We start from the raw sequence: 16662 nt of genomic DNA, 5'->3' as shown, positions 1-16662 counted from the left end.
TTTGGTAGACGGAAACTGAAAGAAGCCTGTCGTATATATGTATATATGTATGTATGTGTTTGTGTGTCTCTGTTTGTCCCCCCAACATCACTTGACAACTGATGCTGGTGTGTTTATGTCCCCGTAACTTAGCGGTTCGGCAAAAGAGACTGATAGAATAAGTACTAGGCTTCTAAAGAATAAGTCCTGGGGTCGATTTGCTCAACTAAAGGCAGTGCTCCAGCATGGCCACAGTCAAAAGACTGAAACAAGTAAAAGAGTAAAAGAGTATGTGTGTGTGTGTGTGTGTGTGTGTGTGTGTGGTGTGTGCGTGTGTGTCTGATTATCATCATCATCTAATGTCCACGTTCCGAGCTGGCATGGCAGGATCTGCTGGGTCCAAGGACTGCATCAGACTCTAGCATCTGCTTTGGCAGGATTTCTACAGACTGGATGTCTTTCCTAATGCCAACCATTTTACTGGGTGCCTTTTTTGTGCCACTAGCACTAGCAAGGTCACCATGCAGCCAGCAAATCCAAATCCACAAGATCCAAGGAGAAAGGGGGCATCTCTTTAGGCTAGGAGACGTGAGTTAAATTATGAGTGAAGAGAGTGGGGCAAAGCAGGTTCCTGTTAAAGGGGGACCTATGTGATTACCCCCATTTAGGAGAGAGAGTGAAAATAAATCAGTAAAAGCTGCATATAGATAAATAGTAGCATCCAGGTGGTACCTCAAGGTACAAAGTGAGTAGAAGTGGGGACAGAGAAGCTGTGAGTGTGCAAGAGTTGGGGGTCTGCAAGAGTGTATGACAGTAATAGGGGAAAGAGACAGAGGAAATGGGAGAAGGAGAAATTGGTAAGAGCTGTATAGATTGGGCAGGGTTGAAGGGTGGATGGAGAAAATGGATATGGGTGGGGGTGGATGGCTAATGGTGCATGAGATGAGGAAGGTGGAGGGATGGAAGAAGAGAGTAATGATGACACAGTTGACGGGGAAGAGCACAAGAGAGAGAGAGAGAGGTAGGCTGCAGGAGAGGAGGGAGGGGGAGAGAGAAAAGGAGAGAGAAAGAGAAAGAAAAGGAGAGAGAGAGAGAGAAAAGGATTTAACATCTACTTTCCATGCTGGGTTGGACGGTTTGACATGGAGCTGGCTAGCAGGGAGATGTCCAGACTCCAATTGTCTGTTGTGACCTGGTCTCTATGGCTGGATGCCCTTCCTAACACCAATCACTTAACAGAGTGTGCTGGGTGCTTTTTTATGTGCCACCAGCACAGGTGTGTTTACACAGTACTGGCACAGGTGTGTTAACACAGCACTAGCACTTTCTCCCTTTTTTAATGGTTCATTTGTTTCAAATTATTCAAAATAACGAGAAGACAACATTCTGTAATTTTGTCATTTGAAAAAAAAAATATTGATATAAAACTGATTTCAAATTTTGGCACAACGGCAGCAATTTCAGGAGAGGGGATGAGTCAATTATGCTGACTCCAGTGCTCAACTGGTACTTATTTTATTGACTCTGAAAGAACGAAAGACAAAGTCAACCTCAGTGGAATTTGAATTCAGAACATAAAGACATGAAATGCCACTAAGCATTTTTCCCAGCATAATATGAATATTGATATAATATTGATTCTATCATGAGAGCCAGATAAAATGATGGAAGTGCAATAAGTACACTTAGTTTTTGTTCAATTCCTTTATCGCAATACGGTATGGTCTTCGTGTCAGTAAAGCTAGAGTCATACAAAGTCTTTTACACCTGAAGGACTTTTTCGATTACATAACCAACCTTTCCACATCAAACTCCTGGCCTTGTTAATTACAATGGATCACATGACAATTGTAATCGGCCACATGACATAGCTAATAATAAAAATTTGTATCACTACAACAAAACAAATGTTTGCTCTGTACTCAAACAATAAATACCATTCACAGTTGAATGTTGAATGCCTGACATGAGAAAAGATATTTAACTCTGGAAATAAATATGACAACACATTAGGCAAACACAACATTTATCAAAGCTACTCCACCCAAAGTTACTTTAAGAAAACAATTGCAAAATGAAAAAGAAACACTCACACATCCCATAAATCTTTACATTCAGATCTTAATTGAATTCTCCAACATCAAACTCAGCAAGTTTCTTCTATGTATTAATCTAAATCATTGGTTCTCAACCATTATTTGCCTGTGGCCCTTTTGATTTCCATTTTACTCAGACTGACCTCCCCCTAGCCATTTGAAGCTTTTAAAAAGTCCCATTATATTTTTATAATTAAATATTACTAGAAATTGTATTTAAAAAATTGTTAAAATATTTTGTGTATTGCAGAAATATAGTAATTTATTACAGGTAAATTTTAACAACTAAATCTTACATGGACCCTCAAGGGTTATAAGGATCCTCGATGAGAACCTCTGATCTAACTGCTCTAGTTATGTTACGTACATTTGCTGCAGTGAGAAATAGAATGTTTCTAGTTTGTAGTATACTAAACAGAACATAAAACATAAAAATACTTACAGCAGAGATTGCAACGGTAAGGTTTTGAATCAGCATGGACAACCATGTGGGCTTTGAGGGTTTGTGGTTGTGTGAACGTTTTGGAACATGTAAAACAGCGGAAAGCTCTCTCGGCATTATGGATAAGTAAATGCCGTTGCATATTGGCCTTCTGATTAAATGCTCGGCGACAAATTGGACATATAAATGGTTGTAGGCCAGTATGAGTAAATTGGTGAGCTTTTAAATGATGCTCCTACAAGAAACAGGTTTATCAAAATTAATATCAATATTTAGATATAAATGCATGTACATAAAATTCATTTACAACACAATAGAATACCATATTTATTCATGCTTACATTACACCTCTAATTTTATGTTAAATCTTGAAACAATTTTTTTTTTTCGTTCATAGTTTTAGCTTTGCCATGTGTACCAGTCTTGACCCCAGTTTTTCCAGTTAAAATCAAGTAAGAAATCGTGTGACTTATACATGAGTAAATATGGTAATATTTAACCTTAAATAACAATTCTAATGAAAATTTAAATGACAGTGAGAAAATTGGCAAAAACTGTTGAAAGAAATTAAAATGCAGAAAAAAATATCAAACATGGAATTTAAGATTTATATATTATTCCAAAAGAATTATTCTTGAAAAAAATAAATACTAAAATTGTTGGCAATTTTACATCAATAACCTCATAAAGTAATGTAAGTGAAGTAATAATTTTCATCTTGAAATATGTGTTAAGTTTGAGTGGAATAGAGCAAGCCAGAGGGACAGTAGTCAGCTAAAAACAGTTCAATAGGGTGACCAGTATCTGATGGCAGTTAACAAGTTTAAATAAGTAGATTTCATTATATATATATATATATGTGTCCTGTCAGAAATATTTGCGTGTCCTATAAATCTAAGATAAATATTTTCAAATCATTTGTATGGTGGCCATTTTGAATTAGTCTGACTTATTTCAGCACAAACAGGTATTGCTGCCTATATAAACACTATATGGAGACAGGGGAACTATAGTTGTTTGACATATTATTATTGCTCAAGTTTATTAATGTTGGACCATTAAATAAAAGCTTCCTCATTCATATTTGCTTCTGAAACAATGAGTCAGAAGTTTGTTATTCTTTCAGTGAAGCTACCAAAACATGGCTAATTGCTTTCATTTTCCTTATTTTCAAAATCTAATCTGTTACAAAATGTATAGGATTTCTACAAGAGTATCATTAACCAGCTAGAGGAAATGTCCTCTTGGGGTTAAAAAATCGTAGTAATGTCCATTCATACAGAACAGCCAGGTTGAAGTGGTGACAAACATTACTTGCCAGTATAGTCACTACATTCATCTCTTACAGAGATTTTATAACTAGCTGCTTTGCTTGTTGCAAGATCAGCAACTGAATGTCGCTTGATTTTCTATATATTGCAAACTGGAGTGAACTACTGCCATCTATACCAGACTCGTTTTTTGAAGAATTTGAAGCAAGATTTTTGTGCAAAGCCACCATCGTTGGGTGGAAGTGAAAAATGGAAGAAAAGAAGAGTTCCGCGGAAGCTACTGGAGGTCGAGATACCATAGACCCACGTGTGCTGAAGCCGAAGAGGATGGAGTGGAATGAAGTGAAAATAGCCAAATATGGCATGATAAAAAAAGAAGGGTCAAACATAAAAATGACCCTGCCAGAGAAGGAAAAAAGAAAATTGGAAAGCAGGACGGTGATATTCAGTATGCCAGTGGCACATAAAAAACACCGTTCGAGCATTGGACCTCATGAGGCAATGACAGGTGATCAAGACCCTTGGCGCTATAGTGTACTGGTGTTGACCTGACAAACCAAGCAAAACCATAGTCATGGCACGTGAAAAACACCCACTACACTCTCAGAGCGGATGGCATTAGGAAAGGCATCCAGTTGTAGAAACCTTGCCAAATCAGATTGGAACCTGGTGCAACCCCCTTCCTCCCCAGTTTTCAGTCAAACTGTCCAACATGGAAAACAAACATTAAACGATGATGATGATGATGATAATGATGATGATGATGATGATTACAGGGTGTACCAAGTATTTTTTATGTGGCATCAGCACCAGTGCTTTTCACATGGCACCAGCATGAATGCCTTTTACATGGTGCCAGCATAGGTACTTTTTACATGGTGCTACTCGTATTAACAATTTTTCAGTCGATATCTAATTTCATTTAAAATCAACACAATAACAGCACCTTGAGCGGGATAGTATTGAAAAAAAAAGATTTAAGTGACTTGTGAAAAGAAACACAACCAAACTCAAAACCAAATGAACCCAAATACCAGTTTGTTCAATAAATCTCTGTTATTTATGTCAATGAAACACTTCTAACAAGATACCCTGGAGTTATTATTATAATCTTACACAACTTATTCGTGTTCCAGACTGTCTCAAGTGCATGTCAAGTGATTTTGCCAAAAACAAAGTTATTACCAAAAGCAGTGATCAGAGAATACAAAAAAAAGCTATGAAGCTATTATATCCCAGTCTCCTCCTCCTCATCATCATCATCATCATCATCACCACCACCACTATTGTTTTAATGCTCATTGAGAATTTGTTGAGGTAGATTTTCTACAGCTGGATGCCACCCTTCTTGTCACCAAACCTCACCTTTGTCTAAGAAAGGTAATATTTCCCCCATCACCAGACATGTTTTTCCGCAGGAGATGGAATACAAAGGACACCGCTTGCATGGCAGTGACACTCATTTACAACTACCATGTGCAATGTCATGAAGACAGTAACACAAACACACACACACACACACATACACACACATATATACATTTCTCTATTATTCTTAAACAAGAATAATATATTTGTACTCTACAAAAGTATAGAGTTACCTGTCAGATTAGTGTAAAATAGTTTTTATTAGAACTGAACATAAAAGCAAATATTAATATATGAATGTATGTATGTGTGGATGGATGGATGGATGGATGGATATTGAAAAGGATCAGAGATCCTTCTTGAGCCAAAGGTTAGGGTTAGGGAGTGTGAAGGACAAAGAGGGAGTGAGAGGGACAAGGAGGGAGTGAGAAGGACAAGGAGGGAGTAAGGGCGGTTTCCCAAATTCTGTGGCATACATATACATATATATATATATATACAATTAAACCTTGGGAGAGGCATTATGCCGGTAATAATACCCTGGAGTTATTATTATAATCTTACACAACTTATTCGTGTTCCAGACTGTCTCAAGTGCATGTCAAGTGATTTTGCCAAAAACAAAGTTATTACCAAAAGCAGTGATCAGAGAATACAAAAAAAAGCTATGAAGCTATTATATCCCAGTCTCCTCCTCCTCCTCCTCCTCATCATCATCATCACGACCACCACTATTGTTTTAATGCTCATTGAGAATTTGTTGAGGTAGATTATATATATTCCCATTCTGGATGGAATCAAACAACAGACTATCACAGGAATACTTATTTTTGCTAGCTGGAGCAACCTGAAATGAAGTGTTTTGCTCAAGAACACACAACGCGTCACCTGGTCCAGGAATCAAAACCACAATCTTACAATCACAAGGGCAACACCCCTAAACACTAAGCCACACACCTTCACATACACACACACACACACATATTTATCCCTTTACTCCTTTACTAGATCCAGTCGTTGGACTACGGTCATGCTAGAACACCACCTTGTCATATATAAATAAAAGGACAAGTTTCTTTCAGTTTCTATCTTCCAAATCCACTCATAAGGCCTTTGGTCAGTCTGGAGCAATAGTAAAAGAGATTTGCCCATTGTGCTACACAGTAGGACTGAACCCAAAACAATTTGATTGAGAAGCAAACTTCTTACCACATAGCCTCTGAATATTAATATATCTTATGTAGAAAGACATTAGTAATACTCACTGCAACCTAACAAAAGCAGTTACTAAATGTAATCTAACAATAATATTGTTTAAAATAATCATTCACACAGGCTGAGACATGGCTGCGTGTGCTAGATATAGTTAGTTAACCAGTCGATGAGATTGGATCAACTGATGGAGATTGTGTTTTATTGATTATATTCAATAATAATACATTTTTAACATTAAAAAATACAGCAAAGGAAATTGACAAACAGTGGGATACAGCAGTTGTGATTATGATTCATCATTTTGCTTTACATATTTTCTGTTTGCTCAGGCAACTCAAAAGTTTCAACTACAAACATAAAAAAAGCCAATATCAGACAATAACCATCGATTAGCTCTGAGATTTCAGACATTAGTAAGCTGAAGAAGTATTTCTTTCTAATTTTGGTACAAGGCCAGCCATTTTGAAGAGAGAGAGAAGTCAATGACCCCAGTGCTTAGCTGATATTTGTTCTATTGACTCCAAAAGGATGAAAATCAAAATCAATTCTGATAACATTTGAACTCAGAACATAAAGAGCCAAAAGAAATTCCACCAAGCATTTTGTCCTGTTGAACAACTCTACAATGAACCAACCCTGGAACAATGCACAAAGTGAACTGGAATAATGCGCACAGTGTGCAGTCAAAAAACTACACCAGAGGGGCAGTTTACTTGATGTGATGAAAATGAAAAGTACAGAGATGTAACCATTGCAAGCTGCATCACAGGCAATTCATCTAGGAGCATAGTAACCCCTAAATTAGAAGTGACATGGGGTACAGAGCATGTTTCAATCCGGTCACAGATAATATCTCTAGTTAAGGTGGCTCAATAAAATGTACCCAATTCATGCTGCAAAGGGGACACCTGGTTGATGTCCATCTGGTTGTGAAACTTGGTCAAAAAGAAGGAACACACACATACCTAAAGCTACACACACACACACACACACACACACACACACACACACACACACAGAGTGAGTCTCTTTCAGTTTCCATCTAACAAATCCACTCACAAGGCTTTGACTGGCCTGGAGCTATAACAGAAGACACTTGCTTGTCCAAGGTGCTGTGCAGTTGGACTGAACCTGAGACCACATGGTTGAAAAGTAAACTTCTTAACCACACAGTCACACCTGCACCTACAACCGCACCGCAATAATATGTATTCATCTAACCCATGCTACTATGCAAAAACAAACATAAAACAAACAAGCAAGCAAACAAGCTAGACATTCAGAGATCAATAAAAAAAATTTCCAATATTTTGGAAGGAAAAGCTATGACAGTATCTACTGTTTTAATATGATGGCAGTAAGAATTAACAGCAGAGACATAAATATGAAAACATTTAAATATCATTAATAGAATTTTTCAATAATATCACCTGATCGTTATTGAACCATTAACGTGTCGCATAGCAATAACTGGCTTTTTTTTTCCTTGTCTACCTGATTCTGAACATTAATTTATTGATGTCTGACAGAGTGTTACCAACAAAGAATTACAAGTATCCGATTGGAGGCAATCAAATAATGAATAGGAGTTTCACAATCAAAGAGAGATAAGAATTTATGAATGCATGATATATTTCAAAGAGAAATATAGCAACTAAAGCAATCTTTCATTGACACACTCTCTGAATTAGTAAATCTCAATGACTATCCAAATACACTCTTTACTCTATTACTTTATCCCTCGCTACTTTTTATCTCCTAGCATAAAGTTACTCCTCCTGGGGTTCATAGTCTTGCAAGCTGCATGGAAACCTCGCTAGTGCTGGTGTCACAAGAAAATCACCCTGTTACCTCTGTGAAATGGTTAGCATTAGGAAGGGTGTCCAACCATAAAAACCATGCCAAAGCAGATATTGGAGGTTGATGCAGTCTTTGGGCCCATCAGATCTTGTCAAACTGTCCAACCTATGCCAGCATAGAAGACAGATGTTGATGATGGTTGTGGTGGCCGTTGCCACCACAACCATCATCAACTAATACCGGTTAAGTGATGGGGAGAGCAACACAATACACACACAAACACACACACACACACACACACACACACACACACACACACACACACACACACACACACACACACACAAACATGCATATATATGATGGGCTTCCATACAATTTCCATGTATGTCCTGTACCGGTGGCATGTAAAAAGCACCATTCAAGCATGGTTGATGCCAGTGATGCTTGACTAGCTGTTGTGCCTGTAGCATGTAAAAAAGCACCATTCGAGAGTAGTCGATGCCAGTGCCGCTTGACTAGCTCTAGTGCCAGTGGCCTGTAAAAAAGCGCCACTTGAGCATGGTCGATGCAAGTGCCACCTGACTGGCTCCCATGCTGGTAGCGCATAAAAAGCACCCACTACACTCTCGAAGTGGTTGGTGTTAGGAAGGGCATCCAGCTGTAGAAACCTTTCCAGATGAGATTGGAGCCTGGAGCAGCCTCCCAACTTGCCAGTCCTCAGTCAAACCATCCTACCCATGCCAGCATGGAAGGCAGACATTAAACGATGATGATGATGACGATGATGTTCCCTCACAAGGCAATTGGTTGAAGACACTTGCCTAAGGTGCCACACAGTAGGTTCGAACCCAAAACCACATGCCTCTTAACACACAGTCTTGTCTGCACCCTTATCAGAAAATACCTTGTATAAAACTTATAATGGTGTTTGCGAAAGCAATGATAGTATTACAAATCAGTATAAGAGATATCAATACCAAAACAACTTTTCCATTGAAAATCATATTTGATGGTAGGAATACAGATACAGAGAAATCAATAAAACAATATTTGTGGTCAATAGTAATCATTAAGTTATTTTATTTTTAATGAATGTCAGAAGAAATATTATGAAATTGTAATGTTGCCTCTAACAACATCACTTAATCAACATTCAAATCATTTCAGTTGAGTTTATTTATCCGTGGTTGGTTGTGTAGTTAAGAAGCTTTGTTTGCCAACCACTTCGTTCTAGGTTCAATCCCACTTAGAATCAAGGGCAAATGTCCTCTACAAATGTCCCAAGCCAACAAAAGCCTTGCGAGTGGATTTGGCTGACAGAAAATAAAAGGAGTGTGTGTGTGTGTGAGAGAGAGAGAGTGTGTGTGTGTGCATGTGTGTGTGTACGTGTGTGCATGTGTGTGTATGTGCATGTACGTGTGTATATATGCATGTACGTATGTATGCATGTGAGAGTTGGTGTCTCCTTGTCTTGACATTGCGTGACTGCTGTAAACAAGCGTCACTGTCATACAAACAATATCCTTCATTTCCAATCTTCCACAAAAACAAGAACATACTGCTTTCAAAGTTCAGCTTAAAAATAGTTTAATGTTAACCAATAATCATCTGTGATCAATATCAATAATGGAAACTGTGATTGCAAAAGATTTATTATTTAAACTTTAATATATGAAAGTAATATGCAAAATGAAAATACCAGTTCTTTATTGTTGCAGAAAATATTGAGTGCTGCTATTGAAGTCACAACATAAAAGGGGAATGTTTTTTCTTTTTTCTTTTTACTTCTAAGGTTGGCAGAAAGTATGAGACGTCTACTAAATAAATCTCAACTTCAATCATGAATTTGTAGAAAACAAATGAGCCAAAATTTCATGTCATTAGATCTAGATAAAGACTCCTCTATACAGTTGGATCAACCTACTAGAAATAACAGGCCAAAACCTCATCAAATTAACCCCTGTTGTTTGGTAATATAGTAAAACACATTGGACGGTGTGGTTCTAAACAAATTAACACTGAGAGGGGCTGGGGAAAAGGGGACAGAGCAGTGATTGCTGGAATGCCTTTGAGGATTTGATCATGGTTTTTTGCTCAATAAGAATCTTGAGAGCTCAACAACAACAACAACCATACATCAAATATGTATAATGCATGGATTAAACTAGCTGAGACTTAACTCTATTCCTCCTAACCTTCATACTAATTCCACTACTTGAAGATTTAAATAACATCATTCACATTGCAGTTACCAAGCAATTCAGTTTAAATACTATGGTATATTAAGAATCTATGTCTCGACGATGTTGGTATTCTAGCAACCTGGAAAATGTTATCCTTTATAGATAAACATTTACAGCAACTGACTGAAAGTGAGATAAGTTTTCACAATACCTACTGCTTCAAACCTATTAATATCTAAAGACAACCTATTCATATATGAAGGACAACTAGTTTATTAGTGTCTAGCAGATATTTCTAATATAAATACAGCATATCAATAATGAAAACAAAACAAACTTGGAAAAGTCTCTTATTCTTTGCAAATGTCAAAAGTGACATCTTACATTAACCAATGCAAAATGTCATACTTAAGATTTACTGTTTCTTCTAAGACATAAGAAAAAAAAAACCACAAGCAGAAAAAATATGAACTTGTCTTTTATCAGATTGTTATGAATAAATAGCTTTCACTTACTCAACTCGGAGGCTCGCTAATAAGCTTTAAGAACATGCCTTGTATCAGCAACTATTTAGTGATTGTATTTTAGTTGTAATGACAAGAAACACCATCCACCATCCCTATAACTATACATCTTCAAGCAAGCAAACACTGCAACATGTTTCCATGTCTATATGGCCTGCCATATTTATCTTTCTTGCTACAGTCAACGTAACAGAAAGTAGGCAGCTCCTTTATTTCATAGTTGAATGGTTGGTATTTGAAAGGGGGCTATTTTGAATTATCTTTTTATCTTTTCTCTTTTACTTGTTTTGGTCATTAGACTGTGGCCATGCTGGAGTACCACCTTGAAGAATCTTTTTTGTCAAATGAATTGACACCAGTACTAAATTTTTTTTAAGCCTGGTACTTATTCTATGAGTCTTTTTGCCAAACCACTAAGTTACAGGGATGTAAACACACCAACATCAGTTGTGAAGCGGTGGTGGGGGACAAACACACACACATATATATACTAAGGGCTTCTTTTAGTTTCCGTTTACTAAATCCACTCACAAAGCTTTGGTTAGCCCAAAGTTGAAGTAGAAGACACTTTGCTCAATTGCAAATATATGCAAAATATTGTCAATAAATATAACAATAAATCTGTAAACTTTCATTAACCAAAACCTAAAACCTTTTAATTTATGATAAAATGAACAATGGGTAAAATATATATGCCACACTCGCTATATCACTTACGGGAGAAGTTCACCTACTTGTACAGAGACCATGGGAACTATAGAAAACTGCTGTAAAAACACTACGAATATTATGTAACTGGCATGTTTTTTCTACCTAGAATGTATGGAAAGAAAGCATGTGATAGGAAGATTAACAGACAAAACTAGAACATAACCATATATCAATCATGCCAGATGAAACTGGTGTAGATTTTTTTGTGACTGGATGTGATTAATATATCAGTTATACAGGAAAGAAAGAAACAACAGTAGTAACATGTAAAATGAAAACAAAAATGATTCCTTCTGCCAGCAACACTAAGCCATTATATGATCGAGGAATTACACGTTTTAAGCTACAGAAGTAAAGCAATAAAACAACCCAAATTGAAATCTTACCTTCATGAAATCCATTCCACATTCAGGGCAAATATGAGGTCGTGTACCAGAATGAGTAATCATATGATCCTTTAATTGACTTGGATATCGGAATATTTTTGTGCATATTTTACAAGTTAAGTCGTCCCGGTGCTCATGCTTCACCTGATGTTGTCGAAGAAGTCGCTGACTAGAAAAGTCCTCCCCACAGTCGTGACATTTGTCCCGACCAAGATCATGTTTCTCTTTGTGCACTCGTAGCTCACTTGGGTAAGCAAAGCCGCGATTACATTTATCACACAAGTGAGGTTTACTGTCCAAGTGCACAGCTTGATGCCGTTTCAGATGAGAAATCTGTGTGAAACCTTTCTTACATATCTGACATACATGAGGTTTGATGTTCTCATGGGTCAGCATATGTGTATTTAGATGGCTCAACTGCTTGAAATACTTATGACAGATCATACATAAGTGGGGTTTAATACCCTGATGGTCAAGAATATGGGTCACCAAGTTATGTTTTGTAGTGTAGGATTTTGGACAATGACAGCACTGCCATCGCTTTTGCTCACCATGGAGAACACACTGAGAATCATCGATGCGAATCTCCACTTCTGTCCGATCTAATTCTTCTTTGATGTCCTTAGTTTCAATGTTTTCCACTGATAGTGCAGCAGGAGTGGCTGGAGGTGCTGGGGAGCCAAGATTGCTAAGGTTGGGTAGAACAGATGGAGGTTTAAGCGTGTACAAATTGGACTCCTGGTTATCCTCGAGGGATAAGTCCCCACCATCATCTCTTTTGTCCTCACCACTATCTACATCGCTGCCTTCAGACTCAGCAATATCACTGCAGTCAGAATGTTTTCGCTTCACTGAAGCAGACGTCGTCTCTCCTGACCATTGAGACACGGATGGCAGACCTCCAGATGCAAGGTTGCTATTTGTGGTATTAGTTTTAGCTTGGGCTGCCAGTGGCACCTTGCGATTATTCCGGATTGAAACAGTCACAAAGGTGGCGCTGTCAACAACTGTGGTTGTGACGACTGCTTTTGCCGCAGACTCCATGAAATTCATTGCCTGTTTTTGACGAGGGCTTTTACGGGCATTAGCTGATGTTTCAAGGGGAAGTACTGGGTTAATTTGGGGACAAGGGGAGAGAAGGGGTTGCTGCACAGTGACAACTGTACTAGCAACTTGGGGCTGTTGTTGACCAGGAGATGGTTGAATCTGTTGATGAATCTGCTGCGGTACTATATGAGATTGTGGCTGCGGTTGCTGTTGCTGCTGCTGCTGCTGTTGCTGCTGTTGTTGTTGCTGCTGTTGCAATTGCTGAGATGCTTGCTGCACTTGCTGTGTAAACTGTGCTAAATTATCTTGTTGCTGTTGTATTTGTGTTTGTGCATCTGCAAATATTAACATGTTTAATTGCAACTGAGGCTGGGGCTGGGCTACCACCTGTTGTTGTTGTTGTTGTTGTTGTGGTGGCTGCTGCTGTTGCTGCTGTTGGCCAGAGGCTTGCAGTTGTTGAAAATCAGTCTGTTGGGGCTGTAACTGTCGGAATTGTGCCCCTTGAAATTGTTCAGGTGTAAATGACTGAAACTGCTGAAGTGTTTGTTGTGTTGGTTGTTGTATGGAAACCTGCTGAGGTTGTTGCACAGTTTGAATCTGTTGTACAGATTGCTGCAGAGTTAATTGTTGTTGTTGTTGTTGTTGTTGTTGCTGTTGTTGTTGTTGTTGCTGTTGTTGTTGTTGCTGTTGTTGTTGCTGCTGTTGTTGTTGCTGCTGTTGTTGTTGCTGCTGTTGTTGTTGCTGCTGTTGTTGTTGCTGTTGTTGTTGTTGCTGCTGCTGCTGCTGAAGTAAAAGCTGAAAGTCTGCAGGCTGGCTCTGAGTATCATCCACTCTCTTGTCTGCTGGTTCTTGCTTCACCTTCTCACTGTCACATGACACAAACTCAAGATGTTCCTTACTCAAAAGATCAAAAGAAATTGGCATTGCATGGGATTTCATCAAAATACCATCAACAGTCGGCTGCCTGTCAAACGTGAGCGGAAGATCAGCAATTGCAGATTCCATTTCCGGAGGAGTGTCATGATATGGAAAGTTATCCATACAAGTCGCTTTTCCTTCCAATGCACCCATAACAAAAAACTGAACTCCCTTAGACTTTTCATTACTGTTGGTTTGGTTAGCCATCACAGGTGCTTGACCAGTGGCGTCCACATAAAGTGGAGCAGCATCTGGCTTTGCCACCATGGTCAGCTGAGATGGAGCAACAATGACAATTTCTTTCTTGGCTGCACTATTTTTAACTGAGTTTCTTGTGCAAGGTTTCGAAACCTGGTCAGATATAGCAATCTTCTGAGTTTGTTTGCAAGTCTTTTCTATCATTTTGTTGAGGTTACCAGCAGATATTTGGTGAACAGCATTTGAAGACAGCGTAGACTGCTGTTGTAAAGACGGCTGAGAGAATTTACATTTTAACTTAGAAATATTTTGCTCACAGATTTCACCTAGCTTATCAGACTTCAAGACTTTGTTCTTGCTAACAGAATTATCTGGGTGTTCCATAGTTATCTTACCATGAGATATTTTAGATGCCTTTGTAAGACAGTCTTCATTGGTAACATTTGAGCTCATCTGACCACCCATGCAAACAGACAAAGAGACAACAGAAGAAGAGGATCTAGATTTCGTGTTATTTGGATAAGGGGATGAAATTGATATCGGAGACTGAGCAGGGCTTGTTGACAAAGAAGGTGAACATGACAGCTGAGAGACCGACCCGTCTGTGACAGCCCCCTGTGAAGTGATCACCTTTGATGTTCCAGCAGGAAGATGCTGAATCACAGTTTGATGGTGTAGCTGCTGCTGCTGTGTGTTACGGCCAGCATAGTAGTTTGTAAAATTAGGTGAAACAGACTGGAAGCTGTCAACTTGTGATGGTGTGCTGGAAACAGGAATGTTGGTAGTTGTCAGCATGGTGGCATTGGTGTTATTGGTCTGGACAGGTAATGATGTGGAGGATGTTGATGTTAGCTGTTCAATTGAAGATTGTGCAACATTGGGGAACTGGCATTGTAAACCTATCATAGGGTTTGTGGAAGCTGCTGAGGCAACAATTGTGCTAAAGCTTGGTAAACGCTCAATCTTCTCAATGAAGGATCCTGGGGCACAGGTATTTAGAGATGTTGAAGGAAGAAAGTGGATTGGATCACTCAGACTGGTGATATTTGGTAGCCCTGTTGTTATATATGACTGTTTCCCAGATGTAACAATTTGGTTAACATCTGAAGTTGTAAAATTGGCAGCAGAACCTACATTGATACCATTAGCATAAGTTCCTGGTAAACGAGACAGCTCAAACCCATTACTGGCACGACTATTAGTTCTTGTAGCAGAAGACTGGCCTTGAGAATTAAAAATCTGTTCAGTGGGTACTGTTGCCTGACGCATTGTTGTATATGTCTGCGTCGACTGCAGCATATTGGGTTGTGGGTTGCTCGGCATACTAGCAGAGGGCTGGATTGCTATTGTTAATGTATTAATGGGGCAAAAAATTTGCTGGGAACTTGTATTCTCCATTCCTCCAACCAAAGTGCCAAGACATCTGAAAAAAAAGAAAAAGAAAACAATAATAATCAAAAAATATCATTATAAGAGTGAAAACTTGAGAAGTACAGTATTTCAATATTAATTAATATATAGATCTTTATGGATCCAAATAGTGAATAATTTACCATATTTGAAGGCATATAAGAAGCACTTTTTTCCCCAAAACATGTCTCAAAACAATCATCCTGGGTCCTATATACAGAGTTGGACCTCCCCTAAGCTAATTTTGTCCCTGACACTCACTCCCAGAGGTTAATTTTAATCCAGACAGTCTCTTCTACCTTGTCTGACTCCGTAATAATAATATTTACATAAACATAAGTATTATTATTTGTACTGCAATGATTTGTAATGCACTGCTGGATTGCTTTAAATATTACATGCTTCAATGCACAAAAAAACTTTATTTCCTCAATATGTGCTGCTGAAACTAGGGTGCATCTAATACATCCATGCACCTTTTATGCCATCAAATGTGATATTACATGGGTATGTGCATGGGTTATGCATAAGTGCAGCTGTATTGCTAATATATATGCGTGAATATGTGTGTGTTTGTCACTCCCACTTTCACAAAACACTAACTATTCACTCGGCCACACTAACACTTACTTACCAAGAACATGTCACAAATTAATATGCTCCACACAATAACCCTTCTCCAGGATACTGATTAGGGACCAACATCAGTTTTAAAAGGTTTAAAGGATGTGAAATACTTTACCTGAAAATAATATTACAGAATCTATTCAAAGCAATATTCTAGAATCTGCCCAACATCACATATATACTGTATAGAATACCATACTCTATATCCAAATCCAACACTAGTCAAAAAAGAGGGAAATCATTCATGAACTCAAAAACAACAATGACTGACATGCACATTAAAGAAAAGGGTGACCATGTGCTTTAGAATATTGCAAAAGAGGATTAATTATATACACATAAACACACACACTCACACACATATATATATATATACATGAATTAGTGGATTTTTATACATACATACATATATATAATATATATACATACATACATACATACATATATATATATATATATATATATATATATATATATATATATA

At 38.0% G+C, this 16662-nt stretch overlaps 1 protein-coding gene across 4 annotated transcripts in view; it reads right to left on the bottom strand.

Annotated features, from left to right (window-relative positions):
* The window catches only part of LOC106867361 (uncharacterized), a 65885-nt gene that overhangs the window by 23813 nt on the left and 25410 nt on the right, over positions 1-16662 (bottom strand). For all 4 annotated transcript variants that reach the window (XM_052970016.1, XM_052970015.1, XM_052970018.1 and 1 more), the window contains exons 3-4: positions 11979-15564; positions 2518-2752 (exon numbers count right to left, since the gene is read on the bottom strand). In XM_052970016.1, the coding sequence (XP_052825976.1) occupies positions 2518-2752; positions 11979-15539 (3796 nt within the window). In that variant the 5' untranslated portion in view covers positions 15540-15564. The remainder of the gene's footprint in view (positions 1-2517; positions 2753-11978; positions 15565-16662) is intronic.

This window comes from Octopus bimaculoides, chromosome 8, assembly GCF_001194135.2.
Source record: "Octopus bimaculoides isolate UCB-OBI-ISO-001 chromosome 8, ASM119413v2, whole genome shotgun sequence".
In the NCBI taxonomy this organism is placed as follows: Eukaryota; Metazoa; Mollusca; class Cephalopoda; order Octopoda; family Octopodidae; genus Octopus; species Octopus bimaculoides.
The sequence above is the reverse complement of the archived record's forward strand: the minus strand, read 5'-3'. Positions and strand labels throughout refer to the sequence as shown.